Source organism: Adiantum capillus-veneris, chromosome 13, assembly GCF_014529385.1.
Source record: "Adiantum capillus-veneris isolate H3 chromosome 13, ASM1452938v2, whole genome shotgun sequence".
NCBI lineage: Eukaryota > Viridiplantae > Streptophyta > Polypodiopsida > Polypodiales > Pteridaceae > Adiantum > Adiantum capillus-veneris.
This window is the reverse complement of record NC_140943.1, coordinates 50,213,461-50,235,164: the sequence shown is the minus strand read 5'-3', so window position 1 is coordinate 50,235,164 and position 21,704 is coordinate 50,213,461. Positions and strand designations below refer to the sequence as shown.

Sequence of the window (21,704 nt, the reverse complement as noted above, 5' to 3'; positions counted from 1 at the left end):
TAGTCAATTAACTGTTGTTTCGCTTCAACAACTTCACTTTGACTAAGTCGATAAGGTGGTTTACTAAAAGGCTTAATACTAGAAATAATATCTATAGCATGATCTACAAGACATTCAAGAGGTAGCCCCATAGGCAAATTTCTAGGAAATACATCTTTGTATTCTTGTAATAACTCTTGAAGATGTAAACGGTTATTGGTACTTCATTTAGCTCGACTCTGCGTAGGAAGATTCTTAACATTCACTGTATGAGTAAGCAAATGTTTTAAAAACAAGTATGGATCTTCTTTTGAGTATGGTAACTATGGCGATAAGTTAACAATATTCTCACTGTTATTCTTAGCATTGAATGTGCACGTAGCATTATCACATATATTCCTAATATTTAATCTTGAACAAGCCATAACAGAAGAAGAGAATGAATACTGCGACGTTAAGTTTGTTGAGAAACATCTTTACGCACATCAAAACTTGAATTAGACAACAAATGACACAAGGAATAACAAAGAAAGACTTCCTCTATTTCATCTTTATGAGAGCAAAGAAATCTCAGCAATACATATGAGTGTAGATGGCGGTACATTATTTTCTCTTAAGAGCAACACATGTGTACCATGGTCATCAAACATGAAAGAATCATGCTCATGGTCCTAATCCATGCAACCACTCCCAACTTAAACCACATCGGCTCGGTCCATATTCATTATGTGGAAATCTAATTGCATTGTATGCCCTTGTACTTCCAAGGGAACATCATGAAAAAAGTGTCTCAATCTTCGGAATCCTTATCCCGAATCATCTTTTTCTTCTAGCTATGAGTGGTGGAACATTGTGGTACCTTCAACTTCTTAACCAACTTGTAATTAACAAAGCTATGGGAGGTGGTGACATCAACCAAGATACACACCCTATGCCCCTTGATAGAATCATGCATCGTCACCAATTCGTGTCGGCTACCACATAGAAGCTGTAAGACAACACTCATGAATTGCCTCAACGCGAGAGACTTCCACACTAGCATACTTTGAGGACGACTCAATTGGAAGGAGTTGCACCATGTGCATTGCTTGTCCTTTCCCGTCCTTGATTGTTTGAGTTTAGGACAATCTTTCTTAGGACGATTCCTCAAACAATTGAAATAGAGGTTTTCTTTTTTTGCACACTCAAACTTTTTGTTTGAGAGTGGTTCCCAAAGCCCCTTGGGCCTCTTAGATGATGTTCTATGATGTGCATGTTAAAAGAGAAGATGATTTCTTAGATGATGTTCTATGATGTGCATGCTAAAAGAGAAGATGACTTTTTTGATGCAAAAAGATGTGCATCGTTAGATTGGTGCAGTGTAGCAAGGTGCCACCCTCGAGGAAAAAATGTTTTTGGCAAGCCCTCAGACTCGGGCCAGAATTTGTCGAAGGCTGTAGCTGTGCCATGCAGGCTGCCACGCCCCACTGAGCCAGGAAAGCAATGAGGATAGCCGTGGAAGGATGCGCGCATGGCGATCTTGACAACATCTACGCTACTATGCAACATCTGGAGCGCATGGAAACTATCAAGATCGACCTTCTCATCTGCTGCGGAGATTTTCAGGTCCTTAACATTGTTTAGGTCGTTTGTTGTGGCTCTGTACGTGTTTTTACTGCGTTGTGCTCATGAGCCTCTGTGCACTGCGCGAGCGCGCACACACACACACACACACACACACACACACACACACACACACACACACACACACACACACATCCAACGAATTTACTGGATTCACGTGGTGCTAAATTTCTTTCTGTAGGCCGTCCGCAACGAGGATGATCTTCGGTGCATGGCCTGTCCAGACAAATACAAATCCATGAAAACCTTCTGGAAGTACTACTCAGGCGAAGAAGTGGCTCCGTATCCTACAATTTTTGTCGGTGGTAACCATGAGGCATCAAATTACATGTGGGAGCTGTAAGTTTCACCACCTTGGAGAGAGAGAGAGAGAGAGAGAGAGAGAGAGAGAGAGAGAGAGAGAGAGAGAGAGAGAGAGAGAGAGAGAGAGAGAGAGAGAGATTTATCGTCCTTGGGAGGTCAAATATGACCTATGGGACCGAAAACATGCGTACAAGGAGGCATCTCCTCTCACAGGGGAGAGGAAAATGGTTGTTACATGGGTGGGGGAGGGGGGGGGGGGGGGGGGGGGGGGGGGGGGGGGGGACTCCAAAGGTCTGTGTGGCTAGCTAATACATGTTGGCTTCATGGGGACAACCTCAGGAGAATAGGTTGTTTGCAACTTATGGGGTCCCGTCTGATGGGGCCCAAGGGACACTTAAATAAAGAAAAGAAGAATCGTGTGGAGTTGCTGACGTGGTAGGTTGTACGGCAGGCCCAAAAATTGTGTTGATTGGTTGACGTGGCAGGCTGTACGGAAATTTTGCCTTTTACTATGGCTGTGCAACTTGGCAGGCTGTACGGATTTTTGCGTTTCACGTTGGCTGCTTTTGGGATTTACTGTTGTTGAACTGAGTGCTTTTGGGGCTTTGAAGTTTGTGTTTGCGTGTTATTATTGATTTCTCGCTTGGAGTGTTCAAGCTTGTTACAGCTTAGGAGAATGAACGACTGAGAGAGATTCCTTTTCATGCAATGACTTATTCTTTTCTAGACTGTGGGACTGTGTACTGAGAGAGACTATGAGACTGCGTGTTTTATCCTTTTTCAAAACATGAGCGTTAGAGATTAATGACACAAATGGAATGTTCATGTCACAGCGAAGAACCACGAGAGAGAGAGAGAGAGAGAGAGAGAGAGAGAGAGAGAGAGAGAGAGAGAGAGAGAGAGAGAGAGAGAGAGAGTGACACGAGATAATGACAACCACTATACATATTTGCTGGTTTCTTTCCCTTGATTTTTATTTAAGTTTTGGGACCCTCTTGTTAAAATCACAAATGCTTGGACATTGCATGGCATGTGAAACGGCTGTTGGTCGAGAGTCTCACCCATAGTCAGGAAGGGCAAGTCGCTACGAGATGGTCGGGCCAGTCGGCATTGAAATCCGAGCAGTAAAAGGTTGGCTACGCTCAGTTCAAAGTCATTTAGGCCCCTCGGCCATAGTAACAGGGAACGGGCGGAACGGGGCCCTCCCGTTCTCTGAACGCGTTCCCAAGCCCGATGCCTCCTCGAAGCGGAAACGGGACTGGAACGCCGTTCCCTTCCCAGGCATAACCGGAACGGCAGACGGAACGGGGCCCGGAATGTGGAACGGCAAATCCGGAATGCCAAAGTTTAAAAAAATGACAGTTTAGGCAGGTCTTTTGAATTTTTTGGGGGGTGTTATTTTCATCCTCTCCTATATAAAGAAGAGCTTTAAACTCTCTCTCTCTCTCTCTCAAGCTCTCTACCTCACCCTCTTCCTCAAGGCTCTCTCTCCCTCTCCCTCTCCCTCTTCCTTTTCCTCAAGGCCCGTTCCGCCACCCCGAGGGCCCCCCGTTTTGGAAACGTCCCGGAGCCCCCCGTTCCCGTTCCGGTTCCGTGTAACTATGCCCTCGGCAAGACTTTATAAGTTGGTGGATACTAGGACATTAAACCAAAAGAGTCAAATGAACACTTAGAAGTTGGCAGTAGGGAAGGTGCATGCAAGCCAACACACTTTTCAGAAGCCTCATCCAAGAGGGGACGCTCATTTTTGAGAAGGGGCTGATTTTTGGACTTCACAATTGTGCTACACAGTGTGTGAGTAGTGGGTGCAGGAGCTCACAGCTTTAATGGAAAGCTTGCCTTCTTCCTTGCTCTATGTAGCGCGACAATTTGCTCTCGCGCATCTCTCTCCCCTTTGCACATATGGTAATGCCCCTCTAGTTGGGCTTCTCAGATGACCATGTACAGTTCTGGGGGTTTATGCGTGTTAACCTAGGCAAGAGCCTTTTGTATAGGAACCGGATTAGCTAATTGCTAATCCCCTTCAGGTACGCACAGCTCCATTGCGAAGGAATGTGAAAACAAAGAGTTTTCTCGCGTGAAAACTCGTCCGCTGTACTGGGGAATTGTCCGATTGCGTACGGGAGCTTCTGAGACATGCGTAGACGTGTTTGCTCCGCTCAGAATGATGGGAAACAGAAAATTACAGCCTGTTGTGTTTTTCTACAGGTTTAGGGTTTCGCACCTAAACTGCAAGGTAATGCCGGGGGAGCCTGGGGAAAGCGTGCTTGTACATGATAATTTAGAGAGATTTTCCACGAGTTATCTTGTCTAATTCAGGGGCAAGTGACCTTACAGGTGCGAGAGCTCGAAGGCTTCCCACAGAAAGTGATTGGCACGCGAATCGGAGTGCAAAACAGAGGATTACAGCTTGCTGTAATTTTTTGCAGGTTTAGGGTTTTGGCCAGTTTTGATGTCTATATGTCCTAGGAGGGGAAGCTAGTGAATCACCGAACAAGTGTTTTGGCGCAAATTGGAAGCCAAAAACAGAAATTTCAGCGTGCTGTAGTTTCTCGCCAGGTTTTGTAAAGTGCTCCAAAGTGCGTGGAAAATCACTGATTACTTGGGATTTTGTCCGTGGAGACTTCTACTGTGGTTATGTTGTTGAGATCAGGTTAGAGTAGGGGAATTTCAGCCCGATAAAAGTGGGACAGCTTGTAGAAGTTTATAGGTTTTTCTAAAGTGTTTTAAAAATAAAGAAATATACCGAAAGGGGCGCAAGTCTTTGAAAGTTGTGTGTTGCTTTCACCCACAACAATCCATGCTGCACTTTTTGAAGAAAAAGTGACTATCCCGTCGATGGAACCATAAAACCGGCCTCTACGTTGTAGAGGGCGATACTATTTCAATTAGTTGTTAACTTTACTCAGAGCATTGTGTAGAAAAGAGAACGCAGTTGTGTCCAGCGACTAGAATGTCACTGCGCACACGAGACCGACACCCCCCCTTTCGGTATTTCTTTATTCAATTAACAGTTGACGATCCGTACACTTAGACCAAGCTCTCACAAAGCTGTCCAAACCTGGCGAAGACTGAAAACGCAGGTTTCTGACCTGATTTCGGCAGCACAACGGCGCAGAAACCCCTGTAGTTCAAAAACACCTATCTATGACGGATTCCCTCGCAATTTGGGAGCTTTCTGGTGAGCTGTAACAGAATTTCAGCGTGCTGTAATTCTCCGTTTTTCTATTGTCGGGTGCCCAAAATTTTGTACACGCATCCCAAGGCTCTCACGGAGCTCCCCTGGTGTTCCCTTGCAGTTTAGGTGCGAAACCCTAAACCTGCAGAAAAACACAGCAGGCTGTAATTCTCTGTTTCGGATCGTTTACTCAGGCGAGAAAACTCTCCGAACTCGCAATCTTCCGCGATGGAACTGTGCGTACGTGTGGGGATTAGCAGTTAGCTAATCCGGTTCCTGTTTAGAAGGCTCTTGCCTTGGCAAACGCGCATAAACCCCCAGAATTGTACATATTCATGTGAGTAGCCCAACTAGTGGGGCATTACCATATGTGCCAAATGGGGGAGAGACATGAGCAAGAGGAGAAGGCAAGCTTTTCATTAAAGCTGTCAACCTGCACCCACTACTCACACACACACACTGTAGGTCACTTCGTGAACAAAAATCAGTCCCAACCTCAAAATGGGCGCCCCCTCTTGCTGAGGTGTCCTACAGATGGCTCTCCTCTGCCAAGTGTCCAGTTGGCTCCTTCGAGTTAATTCCCTAGTTCCCACTCACTTATAAAGTTGTAAGTGAATTTTCGAGTGGCCCAAACTTCATTTGGCGCACACAAGCTTCCATACTCATCAGAATTCAGTGCTAACTGGCCCGACTAGTCCCAGCTGATCGACCTAGACTCCTGATGTGAGAAACCTGTTCAGCCGCAACCGTTTCACACGGGCCATGCATTGTCCACTTGCACCTTTTCAAGGGTTCCGGGAAAACAAGTAAAAATAAAATAAAGAAAAATATGTAATACATATTTAGAGAAAGCAACAGGAAAAATACACCTTCTGGTGACACACCCCACCCTTGAAATACTGCAAGCGACCTCACTTGCATGCCAATAATAAATGCGGCTATCTCCTGATATCACATATATTCTATGATGGGCTTCCGGAAATGTAGCGTTGGACGATTAAACTTTCCCACCAACCTGGCTACCACACATATATCAAGCATAGAAGTCTCCTAGTGTAGTCTCAAGCACAAACTTCTCTAGCTAAATTCTGTATGGAAAGAGTAGATACAATTGCTTAACTACTCTCTTTAGCATCATGAACCATGCTCTTGCCTTGCTCCGAAAAGGCTATATCAAGTCACTGTGGATTCCATCTGAAAGGCTTCAAGATACAATTGCAATAGCTGAGGTGAATCAACCAATTCAGACTCTTCCATCCATTTGGCATCCAACGATGGATAGTTCTTGAACTTCACCAAATAGCGTCTTGCAACCTTTCCTCTAACCTTTCTTTCTGTATGTGCCAATATCTGTTCAGGAACTAGAATCTCATCCAATTCTTCCACTTCGGGCTGTTCCTCATCAAGCAAATATTCTGGCACATCACCAATAAAAGGTCTTAGAAGACTGACATGAAAAGCATGATGTATTTTCCAGCCTTCTGGTAGCTTCAAACTGTAAGCTACATCGCTGATCTTTTTTGAAATTTGAAAGGGACCATAATATCGCATACTGAGCTTCGAAAACAAACGTTCCTTGCCTTCCCTTTCCTTAACGTGGCCTTTTCAAAGTGCCAAAGCACCCAATCACCAAGTGAAAATACAAGTTTACGACGGTGATGATCAACAGCTTTTTTGCTTAGCTTGAGTCTTCTCAAGAGCAATCTTTATGTATGTTTCATCCATATCTTGCATGAAACCGGCCTGTTCAATCCAAAAAGGGCGGTAGACTTTACTTTAAACCTTGATTTAGCTTTCACCCATTATTAGTCGTCTATTTTACCTGTACTTTCAAGACACAACAAAGGGGAGAGGGATACAGGCTGCTAGATTGCACCTGTATGAGTGGACGGACACCAGATTGGCCCCTAACTTAGGCGCCCCTTTCGGTATTTCTTTATTATTCAAAAGAGGGAATAAACGCTGTGGTTCCTACAAGCTGCCCCGCACAAACTCGGCTGAATTTCCACTGTTCCAGCCCGATTTCGGCAGCATAACTGTACTAGAACCCTTCACGGTCAGTATTCCCACGCATTGACTGACTTTCCCGACGCATACGGGCACTTTGCAAAACCTGGCGAGAATCTGCAGCACGCTGAATTCTCTGTTTTCAGCCCTGAAAATGCTCCAGATCGCCTGTACAGCGGTCCCCTTGCGTCCCCGAACCTCCTGGGGGTATTAGGGTCCGTTTAGGGCCAAAACCCTAAACCTGCAAAAATACACAGCAGGCTGTAATTCACTGTTTCGGGCTCCGTTTCGCGTGCCGGTCGCATCCCTAGCAAGTCCTCGAGCTCCCGCACCTGTAGGGCTACTTGCCCTTTGAATCGGACGAGATTTCTGGCGTGAAACCTCTCCGAATTCACCTGTACCTGCGGGGGGATTAGCCGCTAGCTAATCCAGTACCTGTGCAAGAGGCTCTTGCCTCGGCAATCGCGCATGAACCCACACAACTGTACATTGGTCAAATGAAGAGCCCACTAGAGGGGCATAACATACTGCCAAAGGGGAGAGAGAGGGCAGTGCGTAGCGTGCAGGGCATCACTCCTGGCACCGCACTGTGCATAAGAGGGAAAGCAAGCACTCCATAGCTCTTAACCTGTGACAGAGACTTGCAAAATGAGCCTCCCAGCTATAAATCACGTTTTTGCCTTCTCTATAAGTAGTAAACTGGCCTCAGAGTGCCAAGTGTCACTCATTTGTGCATTTTCCCGCTTTAGACCCTCGGGTCTAAAAATATCTCACCTGCAGCCTCTGTTGACTTGGCCACAGAGTAACAAAATGATCCCCATGTCAAACTGCACGTAATGACGCGAAGACATTTTCAGGTCCCAAAATAGCAGTTCCCTAAATTTTAGGAGATGCTGCCATTATATCTTTCTAGGTCATCCGACCCTCTTTGTACACTGTGGCCACATCCAAAACTGAAATGTAGCCTCTGTAGCAAAGGATTCCACTTTGGCTAGTCAATGACCCCACTTGGCTAACCATAGTCCTTGTCCAACCTTAGTGCTCTCTTGCCCTCAGGCCTGGACTCCCTCTGGACAGTTCCACACTAGCTATGCAATGCAGGGCAGTTAGATTTCCCGAGGGGTGTTTCCAAAAAGTGAAAGTAAATAGATAATAAGAAAGAAATCAACAAAAAGGATAGATAGTAGTCACACGCTGGTGACATACCCCCCTCTTGAAATCTCAAACGTCCTCGTTTGCATCTATGTCGTACAAGCTCCTAGTCAACATTGATGTATTCAACACCTGTCGACACATGTACGACACATACATGCTCATTGTCAACCCTGGTGTATTCAACACCTCGTCGACTCATGTATTGCTTGCGTGTGAACCCTGTCCCAATGACATAGTGGTAGCTTCGCACTCTGCCATTGCTTTGAGTCACTAACTTTCCAATGACAAAATGGTAGCTGCACATTTTGCCACTGTCTTATAGTACACGTTGGATCCCGTAACACTTTCGAGCATACCCAAACCGACAGTTTAAGAATGCAGTTACACATGTACTCCTGAATAGAAGCAATCATTGTATCCTTGACAAACTGACAAGAAATACTCACTTCTATAGCACTAACCAAACTTTTGGACATTCCATAAGAGCAATTGCCAAACTGACAATCTGTACAGCTCTAACATTCATGTAACAGGTATTTGATTTGAGCTCACTTTAAATACCATGTACATCATTTGTTTCAGAAGCCATTGTCACACTGACAATCCATGTAGCTTTGAAACTCAAGGGGTCAAGGTAGGTTGCAAATCGAAGGCTTCCAGGTAAAGTGATAACACAGTTGGTGACTCTGCAAGTTCACCTTCTTCCATCCACTTAGCATCCATTGGTGGATAGTTTCTGAACTTTACCAAGTAACGCCTAGCAACCTTGCCTTTCACTTTCCTTTCTTTGTGTGCCAAAATCTGTTCAGGGACCAAGATCTCGTCAAGTTCCTCGACTTCCGGCTGATCTTCAGCTGGCATATTTTCTGGCACATCACCCACATAGGGTCTGAGAAGACTCACATGAAACGCATTGTGAATCTTCCAATTGTCAGGCAATTTCAGCCTATATGCAACATCACTGATTATGTCGCATACTTGAAAAGGCCCATAGTAACGCATGCTGAGCTTTGGAAAGAGTCTTTCCTTGCCCTTCATCTTCTTTAACCTTGCCTTTTCAAACCGTAGAAGCACCCAATCACCAAGTGAATATACCACTTCACGACGGTGACGATCAGCTGCTTTCTTTTGCTTTGCCTGAGTCCTTTCTAAGGCCACTTTGACCTTCTTGTACATTTCATCCATGTCTTGAACATACTTATCTGCTTCAAATATCTTATCCTTTGTATGCAGTATGGGAGGAACTTTCTTGCCACCTTCAACTATCTCAAAAGGTGCCTTGCCAGTTGATGAATGCACTGTATTATTGTATGCATACTCCACCAATGGCAAATACTGCTCCCACTTTCCTTTATGCTCTGACACATAGCACTTCAGCAGATCTAGGACAGTAGAATTTGCCTCTTCTGACTGCCCATCTGTTTGAGGATGAAATGACGAAGAGAATTTGAGCGTGGTACCCATATTCTCAAACAAGCCTCTCCAGAACAAACTTGTCATGCGTGGATCACGGTCGCTAACAATCGACTGTGGCATGCCATGATACTTGAAAATATTGCTCATAAACAAGCGTGCCATCTGATCTGGCTTTATCTTCTTCCTGACAGGAATAAAATGAGCCTGTTTGCTGAATCTGCAAATAATGGTCCAAATACCATCATTTCCTGTCTGGGTTCTTGGAAGATCAAAGATAAAATCCATAGCAATACTTTCCCATGGTTTATCTGGAATAGGTAGTGGTTGCAATAACCCTGGTGCCTTTTGCCTGTCAAACTTGACCTTTTGGCATATTAGGCATTCTCGCACAAAGGCATCCACATCCCTTCTCAATGTAGGCCAATAGAAGAATGTCTCTACCGCTTTAACTGTAGCATCGATACCACGATGCCCTGCATACGGTGGGACATGACTCTCTTCCATAACTTTGCGTCGCAATGGCTTTGTGACACACAATCTGCCATGCATCATCATGAACCCGTCTTTAAGAAGATAGTGTTCATGACGTTGTCCATCCATTAGTTGCTCGAAGACCCTTGCAAAATCTTCATCATTTGCATACTGTTCTCTCATATCATCAAGTTCATGATGATAAGGAATCGACACAGCTGAAATTTGTGGCTTCCTTGACAAGGCATCGGCCACAACGTTCTTCTTGCCTTCCACATGCACAATCTGAAAATGGAACATGGACAAGATATTTGCCCATCGCATATGCTTTTCAGATAACTTTGTTTGTGTCAAGAAGTATCGCAAGGTCTGATGGTCCGTTTGGACAACGAAATCTGCACCTAGCAGGTAGTGTTTCCAACTTAAGAGCGCATGAATCACAGCCAGTAACTCTTTCTCATAGACCTGCATGGTCATCTCTGGCCCTTGCAAAATTCTGCTCTCATAGGCTACTACCCTGCCATCTTGCATTAGCACAGCACCAATGCTACTACCGCAGGCATCACATTGGACCACAAATGACTTCCTAAGATCTGGCAACACAATGACTGGATCCGAAGTCATCTTTTCCTTTAAGAGATTAAAAGCTGAAATCTCTTTTTGTGTCCATCTAAAGGTGACTGCCTTCTTTTGAAGAGCATGTAAAGGTGAAGCAATCTCAGCAAAATTTCGGATAAACCTTCTGTAATAGGAGCATAGTCCCAAAAAGCTTCGGACATCATGCACCGTCTTCAAATTTGGCCATGACTTGATCGCTTCAACTTTTGCAGGATCCATTCTGACACCATCCTTTGAGACAATGTGTCCCAGAAAGTGAATCTCTTCCAGAAAAAACTCACTTTTCTTTGCATTGATGAGCAACCTATGACTGCGTAGCTCTTTGAACACAATGGCCAAGTGATGCCTATGCTCCTCTTCATTCTTTGAGTAGACTATCATGTCATCAAAGAATGTACCAACAAACTGCTGGTGTGGACGGAAAATTCTGTCCATCATCCTATTGAACGTAGCAGGAGCATTTGTGAGACCAAAGGGCATCACTAAAAATTCGTAAAGGCCAAACGTTGTTCTAAAAGCAGTCTTGTGCACATCCTCTGATCTAATGCGGATCTGATGATACCCACTCTTTAGATCTATCCTGCTAAACATAGCTGCTCCTTCTAATTTGTCCATAATATCATCAATTCTAGGTATAGGGAACCTATTCTTGATGGTATTCTTGTTCAGTGCACGGTAGTCGATGCACATACGCCATGAGCCATCTTTTTTCTGCACCAACAATACTGGAGAACAGAATGGAGATGAACTGGGCTGAATCAGCCCTTTTTCTAACAGCTCCTGTACTTGGCCCATTATCTCTTTCTGCTGAGCCGCACTAACCCTGTACGGAGGCTTGTTTGGTGGGCTACAGCCTGGCACCAAATCTATCGCATGGTCCTCGGGTCTCTCTGGCGGTAATTGAGACGGTAATGAATCGGAAAAACAGTCACTATACTGTTGTAAAAACATTGACCTTTCTTTATCTAGCACAGATAAATTTGATTCATCACAATCTGACACTTCACGTGCAAAAACCAAGTACGCAGAAAGATGCTTTTTCATTACAGAAGTAATAGCAGAAGCTGATACAGTAGGAATAGACTCCCCTTTAAGCTTTACATCCAGAATATGAGTCTTTCCCCTGCTCTGTACAGTGATCTTTTTGTTGTAGGCATCCATGATTCCCTGTACACGAAATAACCAAGGAATACCTAACAACACATCACATCCGTCCAGTGGCATGATGTAAAATTCTTCAGCATCTACATAGGACTGGATATGTAGACGCAACTTTCCAATGATGGGTGTCACAGCCTCTGTATGGCCAGGACATGCCAAACCTGCCTCTGCTGTATACCCCATCTCTTCAGGTCTGATTCCCAACTTTGAAGCCAATTCTGGGGAAATAAAGTTGGCTTTGGCACCTGGATCAAAGAAGATAAGCACTGTTTGATCCCTAACCTTTCCCCATGCTCTGCAAAGCTCACTTGCATCTGAATTTGGCTTGTCGCCCACCATATCTGGCACTAGACCAGCCATGGGCTTCTTTCCCTTCCTGTCCTCCTTGTCTTCAGAATCAGCTGGCCTTTTCTTTGTAGGACAGTTGTAAGCAATGTGGCCAGGCTGCTCACATATAAAGCATTTGTTCTCTGTCCTCAGGACCTTCTTTTGCTCTTCTGACTTGCGAGGAAAACGTCTTTTCCATTTCTTTGCTGGTCCTTTTTCTGATTCAGCCGTAGCTTTGTCTTTCCCTGCGTTGGCTGACTCCTGAGTCCCTTTAGGAGCCTCATTGGGAACGTGCTTCTTGGCTGAATTTTTCTTGCCTGATCCTGCCTTGACGCCAGTGTTAAATTCACAATCTTCTCCCTTGAGCAAACCATTGCCAGTGTTTGCTACCTCGATGAGCTGCGTCAAAGTAGTGACTTTGGTCTTTGTGCAGTATTTTCTCAATCCTTTGGGTAGGCCACAACAGTATTTTTCAATCTGTTCTGTCAATGGCACAAACCTATAGGAAGTTACTGGAAGTAGAGCTTTCCAAAACTTCCGATTGTAATCATCCAGATTTCTGCAAGTGGCAGCATTAAGCTGGTGCCATTCTGTCATGACATCTGCTTCGAAATCATCAGATAACCATGCTGCTGCAAAAATCTGCTTGAAGTAAATCCATGTGGACGGAGCTTGCCCTTGAAGCAATAAAGTTGTCCACCATTGTCCCGCATTCCCTGTCAAGAAAGTGGCTGCCTTGCGGACCTTTGAAGCCTCTGTAAAGTTTCCCCCTGCATAGGCCTTGTCAAACTGCTGGAGGAATGAAAGAGCCTTCTTCCTGTCATCAAACCCTGTAAAGGTCGTGAATGACACTCCTTTGCCACCTTCTTTGTACGGAGTTGGCCTCTCCAGCGGCGTTAAATTGTCATATGGAAGTGACTGAAACATGGGAACACTAATAGGGTTCATCTGTGTTCCTTGGCCGCTATTAACTTGACCTGGAAATGCCATATTTGGCTGCTGATTTGTAATTCCAGCCATACCAAAATTTGCTTGTGGCATCCCAAATTGTCCCTGAGTGCTTTGAAACCCTGGTTGCATACCCATGACACTGTACATGGGGTTAGGCATCATCGTTTGAGCACCCGCAAACACTGTTCCTGGCGTATAAAACTGATTTCCAGGTGCATGACCAGCCATGCTCTGAAATACCGATCCACCTCCAAAATAGCCAGGGTGTACTGAAGGTGGTGGGAAGACCTGTTGCATAGCCTGTAAGTTGCTTCCCTGCCCATTAGAACCAGCTATAGGCTGTTGAAAGGTGGCGGGCTGAATTGGTACAGCTTGAAAAACTGGCATCTCAGCCACCTGTTCTTGCACCTTAGGCATACGTTGTGGAGACTGCATGTTCTCCGTCAAGTGTACAGGTGTTTCCATTGACTGTGCGGTATGAATCACCTGTGTTCGAGCCTTAACAGGCTTTTGAATATGATCCAGTGACCCAACTTGCTGAGACGGAACAGGAGGTTGCAGAAAGGCTAAAAACCTTGGGTTCTGCATTACTTGTGTGAACATAGCCACAGCAGTAGCCAACTGGGTCCTGAATATATCATCATCAGTCTGTGGTGGTCTTGAGGACTCACCCACTTCATGTGTCTGTTGACCCTGTGAAGAGGAAACCTCTTCAGTCACATCATCTGGTCTGTCAGCCATAATTACAATTCCCTGTGTCTGGTCTATGATCCCCTGTGTCTTCAAGCCCAAAACTGCCCAAGGCTCACTTCTATGGGAAAAAATGATTTAATCCCGTCGATGGAACCATGAAACCGGCCTGTTCAATCCAAAAAGGGCGGTAGACTTTACTTTAAACCTTGATTTAGCTTTCACCCATTATTAGTCGTCTATTTTACCTGTACTTTCAAGACACAACAAAGGGGAGAGGGATACAGGCTGCTAGATTGCACCTGTATGAGTGGACGGACACCAGATTGGCCCCTAACTTAGGCGCCCCTTTCGGTATTTCTTTATTATTCAAAAGAGGGAATAAACGCTGTGGTTCCTACAAGCTGCCCCGCACAAACTCGGCTGAATTTCCACTGTTCCAGCCCGATTTCGGCAGCATAACTGTACTAGAACCCTTCACGGTCAGTATTCCCACGCATTGACTGACTTTCCCGACGCATACGGGCACTTTGCAAAACCTGGCGAGAATCTGCAGCACGCTGAATTCTCTGTTTTCAGCCCTGAAAATGCTCCAGATCGCCTGTACAGCGGTCCCCTTGCGTCCCCGAACCTCCTGGGGGTATTAGGGTCCGTTTAGGGCCAAAACCCTAAACCTGCAAAAATACACAGCAGGCTGTAATTCACTGTTTCGGGCTCCGTTTCGCGTGCCGGTCGCATCCCTAGCAAGTCCTCGAGCTCCCGCACCTGTAGGGCTACTTGCCCTTTGAATCGGACGAGATTTCTGGCGTGAAACCTCTCCGAATTCACCTGTACCTGCGGGGGGATTAGCCGCTAGCTAATCCAGTACCTGTGCAAGAGGCTCTTGCCTCGGCAATCGCGCATGAACCCACACAACTGTACATTGGTCAAATGAAGAGCCCACTAGAGGGGCATAACATACTGCCAAAGGGGAGAGAGAGGGCAGTGCGTAGCGTGCAGGGCATCACTCCTGGCACCGCACTGTGCATAAGAGGGAAAGCAAGCACTCCATAGCTCTTAACCTGTGACAGAGACTTGCAAAATGAGCCTCCCAGCTATAAATCACGTTTTTGCCTTCTCTATAAGTAGTAAACTGGCCTCAGAGTGCCAAGTGTCACTCATTTGTGCATTTTCCCGCTTTAGACCCTCGGGTCTAAAAATATCTCACCTGCAGCCTCTGTTGACTTGGCCACAGAGTAACAAAATGATCCCCATGTCAAACTGCACGTAATGACGCGAAGACATTTTCAGGTCCCAAAATAGCAGTTCCCTAAATTTTAGGAGATGCTGCCATTATATCTTTCTAGGTCATCCGACCCTCTTTGTACACTGTGGCCACATCCAAAACTGAAATGTAGCCTCTGTAGCAAAGGATTCCACTTTGGCTAGTCAATGACCCCACTTGGCTAACCATAGTCCTTGTCCAACCTTAGTGCTCTCTTGCCCTCAGGCCTGGACTCCCTCTGGACAGTTCCACACTAGCTATGCAATGCAGGGCAGTTAGATTTCCCGAGGGGTGTTTCCAAAAAGTGAAAGTAAATAGATAATAAGAAAGAAATCAACAAAAAGGATAGATAGTAGTCACACGCTGGTGACATTGCACATACTTGTCTGCCTCAAGTATCTTGTCCTTAGTCTGCAAAATGGGCGGGACTTTCTTCCCTTCTTCCACTATCTCAAATGGTGCCTTACCAGTTGACGTATGCACAGTGTTATTGTAACCATATTCAACGAATGGGAGATGGTGTTCCCAAGTTGCCTTGTGCTCTGACACATAACATTTGAGTAGATCCAGGACAGAAGAATTTGCCTCTTTTGACTGTCCATCAGTTTGTGGATGAAACGAAGCGTAGTGCCCTTATTCTCAAACAATGCCTTCTAGAAAAGACTCTTGTAACTAACAATTGACTAAAGCATCCCGTGATATTTAAAGATATTGCTCATGAATATCTTGACCATGTGTTTTGGCTTTATCTTCTTTCTAACAGGATTGAAATGGGCCTGCTTACCGAACCTACAAATGACAGTCCAAATCCCATCATTGCCTGTTTGCGTTCTTGGAAGATCAAAGATAAAGTCCATCGCTATGCTTTCCCATGGCCTATCAGGGAAATGGCTGCAACAATCCCGGTTGCTTTTGCCAGTCAAATTTGACTTTTTGGCAAACTAAGCATGATCTTACAAATGTGTCAACATCTTGACGCAAAGCTGGCCAATAGAAGAATGCCTCAACCCCTTTCACTGTCGCATCAATTCCATGATGGCCAGCATAAGGTGGAGCATGACTTTCCATCAAAATCTTTGGCCGTAACTGTTGAGTAACGCATAACTTTCCATGCATCATGAGAAAGTCATTCTTAAGCATATAGTGCTCATGATGTTGCCCATCAACAAGCTGATCATAGATCCTTGCAAAATCTAAATCTTCAGCATATCGTGGCTTCATTTTGTCTAGTTCACAATGGTATAGAATTGCCACTGTTGAAATTTGGGGCTTTCATGACAACGCATCAGCCATGTAAGGTGCAGCGGAAGTGAATGTTGAACTTTGCTCAAGATGAGTGTTCCGAACTGTGCTCAAGGTTTCTTATTCTTAGGGAAGGGAGAGCCTTCCATTCTTTAATGAGAGTGCAATGGACACGAACAAAGTGAATGGACACTGTGAGTGAAGGTGCTGAGACTGAGAGATAATGAGAGAAGAGAATACGACGCCAGAATGTTGTCAAACCCTCCAAAGAAGGCCCCACTCTCTATGGCGAGAGCGGTCTACTTATGATTGCACAAATCTCTACAATGCTTGGACTTGTCGACGACGAGATGGGCTGAAATTTGGAAATGCTAATGGCTGAAATCTGCAAATATTTATCTGCTGAATTCTGACTCTATGTCGGTGACAATGTCGATGGCGACGATGCGACGACGACGCACTAAAAACGCAGATGCTGAAATCTGCGTTTTCCGGGCTGAAACTGAAAACTTCGATGGATCCCACCGTGCGGCGAGGAACGGCCGCGGGAAGGTGAGATCTGCGAGGTTCGGGACTTGTTCTGCTGTGTCTAAAGGCTGAAAACTGAAAATGCTGGTGTTTCTTGATGTTCCGTCGTGGTGAATCTGCAAAACGCGGAAGTGTGATGCTGATGCAAAAATGCTAGGGTTGAAAATCTGTTGCTGGAGGAAATCCACTAACGCTAGGGCTGATCTACTATCGTCAAGTGGATTTGCTGTGTCTACTAATGCCGAAGCTGCTCTGCAATGCAAAAACGCCAAGGCTGATCTGTCTTGCGAAAAACGCTAGGCCATGCTGTTCTGGTCCTGCTGAGAAGTTGCCTGTTGAGCAAGGTGCTCTTGCTGCCTCTTCTGCCAGAATGTGCTAGCGCTAGGTTTCTATTTATACAACTTAGCAAAATTGCCCTACCTACTTTCCAACAAAAGTCACTTAATAAATAAGTGAAAAATGTCAAAAATAGGGAAAATAGGTTTAATGCACTGGAAAATTCCCCTGATGGATTCTGATGGGAATGTTGATGATCATGCTGTGTACAACCAGAGGATATGCATCTACTCTAAGTGTCTGGGCATGCACGGTCTGCGAACAGACTCACAAAAGTGCCAGATCACTTCCTATTCTAGATTGACTTGACTTGAACCGAACCCTGGTCATGCTGTAGCTGTCCACGGACACATAGGGTTGGATGTGTCACGTGACATCCCCTGGTATTGAACTGTATGGCGTCGAGGGAGATCACCAACAACATCCGGAATCCTCGAAAGGACTCTTCGCCAGCCCACTCTAAGGTGTGGATCGTGCGATACTTGAACTTCATAAAGGTCTGCAAAGCTTGCTTCTTTGGGCCGCTCCGAAAGCGACACAAAGTCTTCTGAGGCTTCTTCAATGCTTCAATTTCGTTTATAGTCATGCATCTACCTTCTTCAAGAATCTCCTGAGATGAAAATTCCTGAAACCACTTCCAACACAAAAACATGAACATACCCATTCCATGTAAAGTGACTGGAAAACTTCTAGTCTTCTATAAAGATTGTGCATGCAATGTAGATGAACATATAGACGAAGTGCCAAACCGTTCATCAAACACACGCAAACAATGGGGTCGAATCTCGACTTTCCGATCTAAATCAATCAATTGTGGCAAAACACAATGGAAATCCCTATGCTTGAGCTCAATCTATCTTGTGCTCTTTCGGAAATTGTGTCATACCAAGGAAGAGACATGGAATGTGACTTTCTTGAATGCATACTTTTTAGCTTTTCATGAATAATCCACATACATCCGTGCTCATTCATGAGTGAAATGTGCTCAACGTACAAGATGTCATGCCTAGGAAAAGGGATCACATAAAGACGCTGACTAATATACAGGAAACGATCACGAATGAAACATTCGAACAATGCGTGTTGACTAATCACTTGAACACATAATACTGCCTGTGAGGGTTCTTTGGACCTAGGCTCAAGAGCCAAGATCGGTTCTTTCTGAGGGGGTTCTTTGGACCTAAACTCGAGAGCCAAGATCAGTTCTTCCGTATCTATCGAATCGTCTTGTGGGGTTCTGTAGACCTCGACTCGAAAGCCAAGATCGGTTCTTCGTAATTGATCGAATCTGCAATGAGGTTAGTTTCACTAGAGAAAGTATCACCTAACACATCATCCTTGTGAACAATCACATCATCTTCATGCAAATCATCATGCTTGTGAGAAATCACATCGTGATCATCATGCAAATCATCATGCTCATCATTATCATGCAATTCATTATGCTTGTCATTATCATTCAAATCATCATGCTTATCATCATGCAAATCATGTGTGTCATGCTTTGGAGAAGAAGAGACTGTGTCACGTGACACATCCAACCCTATGTGTCCGTGGACAAGCTACACCATGACAGGGTTCCCGTCAGTCCAGTTAGTCTAGATTAGATCACTGTTAGTCTAGATTAGAAGTGATCTGGCACTTTTGTGAGTCTATTCGTAGACCGTGTATGCCCAGTCACTTGGTATAGATGCATATCCTCTGGTTGCACACCGCATAAGCATAAGCATTTACATCAGATTCCATCAGAGTCAGTTTGGGGAATTTTCCAGTGCATTTAGCCTATTTTACCTATTTTTGACAGATTTTGGCTCTTGACTCAAGAACCACATTTTCTATTCAGGGTGAGTCTTTTGACAGCATGAAGAATCAGTATGGGGATTCCGAGTTTGGTAAGTATTGGTTGCAAGCTCTTGCTTCCCAAGGGCCCATCAACTATCTCATTCGTGATGGATTGTTATTTTTTCATCAGCGTTTATGTGTGTTGCCCTCTCTCAGGCCAACCATATTGCATGATGCACATGATTCTCTCACGGGTGGGCACAGGGGAATGAACACCACATTGGAAAAAATTGAAAGATTCTTTTATTGGCCGAAAATGCGGAAAGATGTGCTTTGTTATGTCACACAGTGCACTATATGTCAAAAAGTAAAAGCTCCTCGGGGTAAGCAGCAAGGCCTCTTGCTTCCGCTGCCTATTCCCGAGGGACGTTTTCAGGATATCTCTATGGATTTTGTGACTAACTTACCACCAAGTTTGCATTCAAGGAACACTCAATGTTTGACAATTGTGGATCGTTTTAGGAAATTTTGCATGTTAATTGCTTGTAAGGCCGCAATCACGGCACAAGATGTAGCACGGTTGTTCATTAAGCATTGGTACCCCCTCTGTGGTTTGCCAAAGTCCATTGTTTCAGATAGGGATGTTAAGTTCACGTCCAATTTTTGGCACGCACTCTTTGAAAATTTTGGCACAAAGTTGAATTTTTCATCTGCTTTTCATCCACAGTCAGATGGTCAAACAGAAATTTATAATCAATTGACTTTTGATGTGTTAAAATCTTATGTTTATGATCAACAGTCTCAGTGGGAGCTCTATCTCCCATTGGTTCATGCTATTCTAAATGACTCCTTTTCTTCTCCTATTGGTCGAACTCCGTATGACGTAGCTTTTGGCCGTCCGTACCAGTCACTTTTGACTAGATGGGTCAGTCAAATGCCTGATGCCAATGCTGAGAGTCAGTCATTGGATGAGATATCTGAGAGTGTGAAGCTTCGGTTAAGCAAGGCTCAGGAATCTTATTCTCGGCAGGCTAACAAGCATCGTCAGGAGGTCTCGATCAAGGAAGGAGATTGGGTATATCTATGAATCATGAAACAATGTCTTAAGCAAGTTGGAAAGAAATGTCCTAAATTGTCTTTTCATATGTATGGTCCATTTCCAGTCATCAAAAAGATTAATGAGGTTTCAATGAAATTGTAGTTGCCTAACTCATGGTCAATGCACAATGTTTTCCATGTTTCTTGGTTAAAAGTGTTTCACTGAACACTTCCAAAGGACGTTGTCTAACTCATGGTCAATGCACAATGTTTTCCATGTTTCTTGGTTAAAAGTGTTTCACTGAACACCTCCAAAGGACGTTTCGGAAGAAGAGTAACCAAAAATCATTGATGAAGCTGAAGTCATGGAGCCAGAGCAAGTGTTGTTGCATCGGTTTCGCCATGGTTCGAAGAAGCAAGCACGACAATACTTTTTGAAGTTCAAAGATCGAGGAACCCATGAAGCGGTGTGGGTAGACGAAGAGTTCTTCAAGGATTATCCAGAGTTGTTGGCAGACTACAAGGAAGCCATGCAGCTCGGTACCAGTACCTCACTTTAAAAAGGAGGGGATGTCACGTGACACATCCAACCCTATGTGTCCGTGGACAAGCTACACCATAGCAGGGTTTCCGTCAGTCCAGTCAGTTTAGATTAGAAGTGATCTGGCACTTTTGTGCGTCTATTCGTAGACCGTGCATGCCCAGTCACTTGGTATAGATGCATATCCTCTGGTTGCACACCGCATAAGCATAAGCATTTACATCAGATTCCATCAGAGTCAGTTTGGGGAATTTTCCAGTGCATTTAGCCTATTTTACCTATTTTTGACATTTTTAAACCTATTTTTGAGTGACTGTTGTTGGAAAGTAGATAGGGCAAATTGGGTAACTTAATATATAAGCAAACCAAAGCTAGCACTCTTTGGCAAATGAGCAAGGAGCACAACAGGCCCCCAGGCAGCAGGTACTTCCCCTCTCTCAGCAAGACCCTCTCCAAGCCTTCCTTGGCAAGCCCATCCCCATTCAGCCATCATTTTTGCTATCACCATCTCTCCTTGCAGCTTTGCGTTTTCCACAACACAAGACCTCTCTCACGTGACACATCCCAACCCTATGTGTCCGTGGACAAGCTACACCACAGCAGGGTTCAGTCAGTCCGATCAAGTTAGATTAGCAGTGATCTGGCACTTTTGTGAGTCTATTCGTAGACCGTGCATGCCCAGTCACTTAGCATAGATGCATATCCTCCTGTTGCACATAGCATGACCATCGGAATTCCCATCAGAATCCATTAGCATCAGTTAGGGGAATTTTCCAGTGCATTTAGCCTATTTTCCTATTTAATGGGATTTTCACTTATTATTTTTAAGTGACTTTCCTACAAAAGTAGGTAGGGCAATTTTGCTAAGTTAATATATAAGCAAACCCAAGTTTGCACTTTCTGGCAGAAGAGGCAGCAGGAGCACCTTGCTCAACAAGCAACTTCTCAGCAAGACCAACTCCCGCGACTACTCTGGCGTTTTCTCCACAGAAGACCTAGCGTTTTTGTATTAGATCAGCCCTGGCGTTTTGTGCACAGCAGATCAGCCCGGCGTCATCACGACACAATAGATTAGCCTAGCATTTTTGCATTTG

At 44.7% G+C, this 21,704-nt stretch overlaps 1 protein-coding gene across 3 annotated transcripts in view; it reads left to right on the top strand.

Annotated features, from left to right (window-relative positions):
- Positions 1-1,328: 1,328 nt before the first annotated feature.
- The window catches only part of DBR1 (debranching enzyme 1), a 51,921-nt gene continuing 31,545 nt past the window's right edge, over positions 1,329-21,704 (top strand). For all 3 annotated transcript variants that reach the window (XR_015190004.1, XR_015190005.1, XM_086526752.1), the window contains exons 1-2: positions 1,329-1,584; positions 1,784-1,941. Coding sequence is in view for 1 of the 3 variants with exons in the window: in XM_086526752.1 (XP_086382878.1) it covers positions 1,462-1,584; positions 1,784-1,941 (281 nt within the window). In the remaining 2 variants the exon portion in view is untranslated. The remainder of the gene's footprint in view (positions 1,585-1,783; positions 1,942-21,704) is intronic.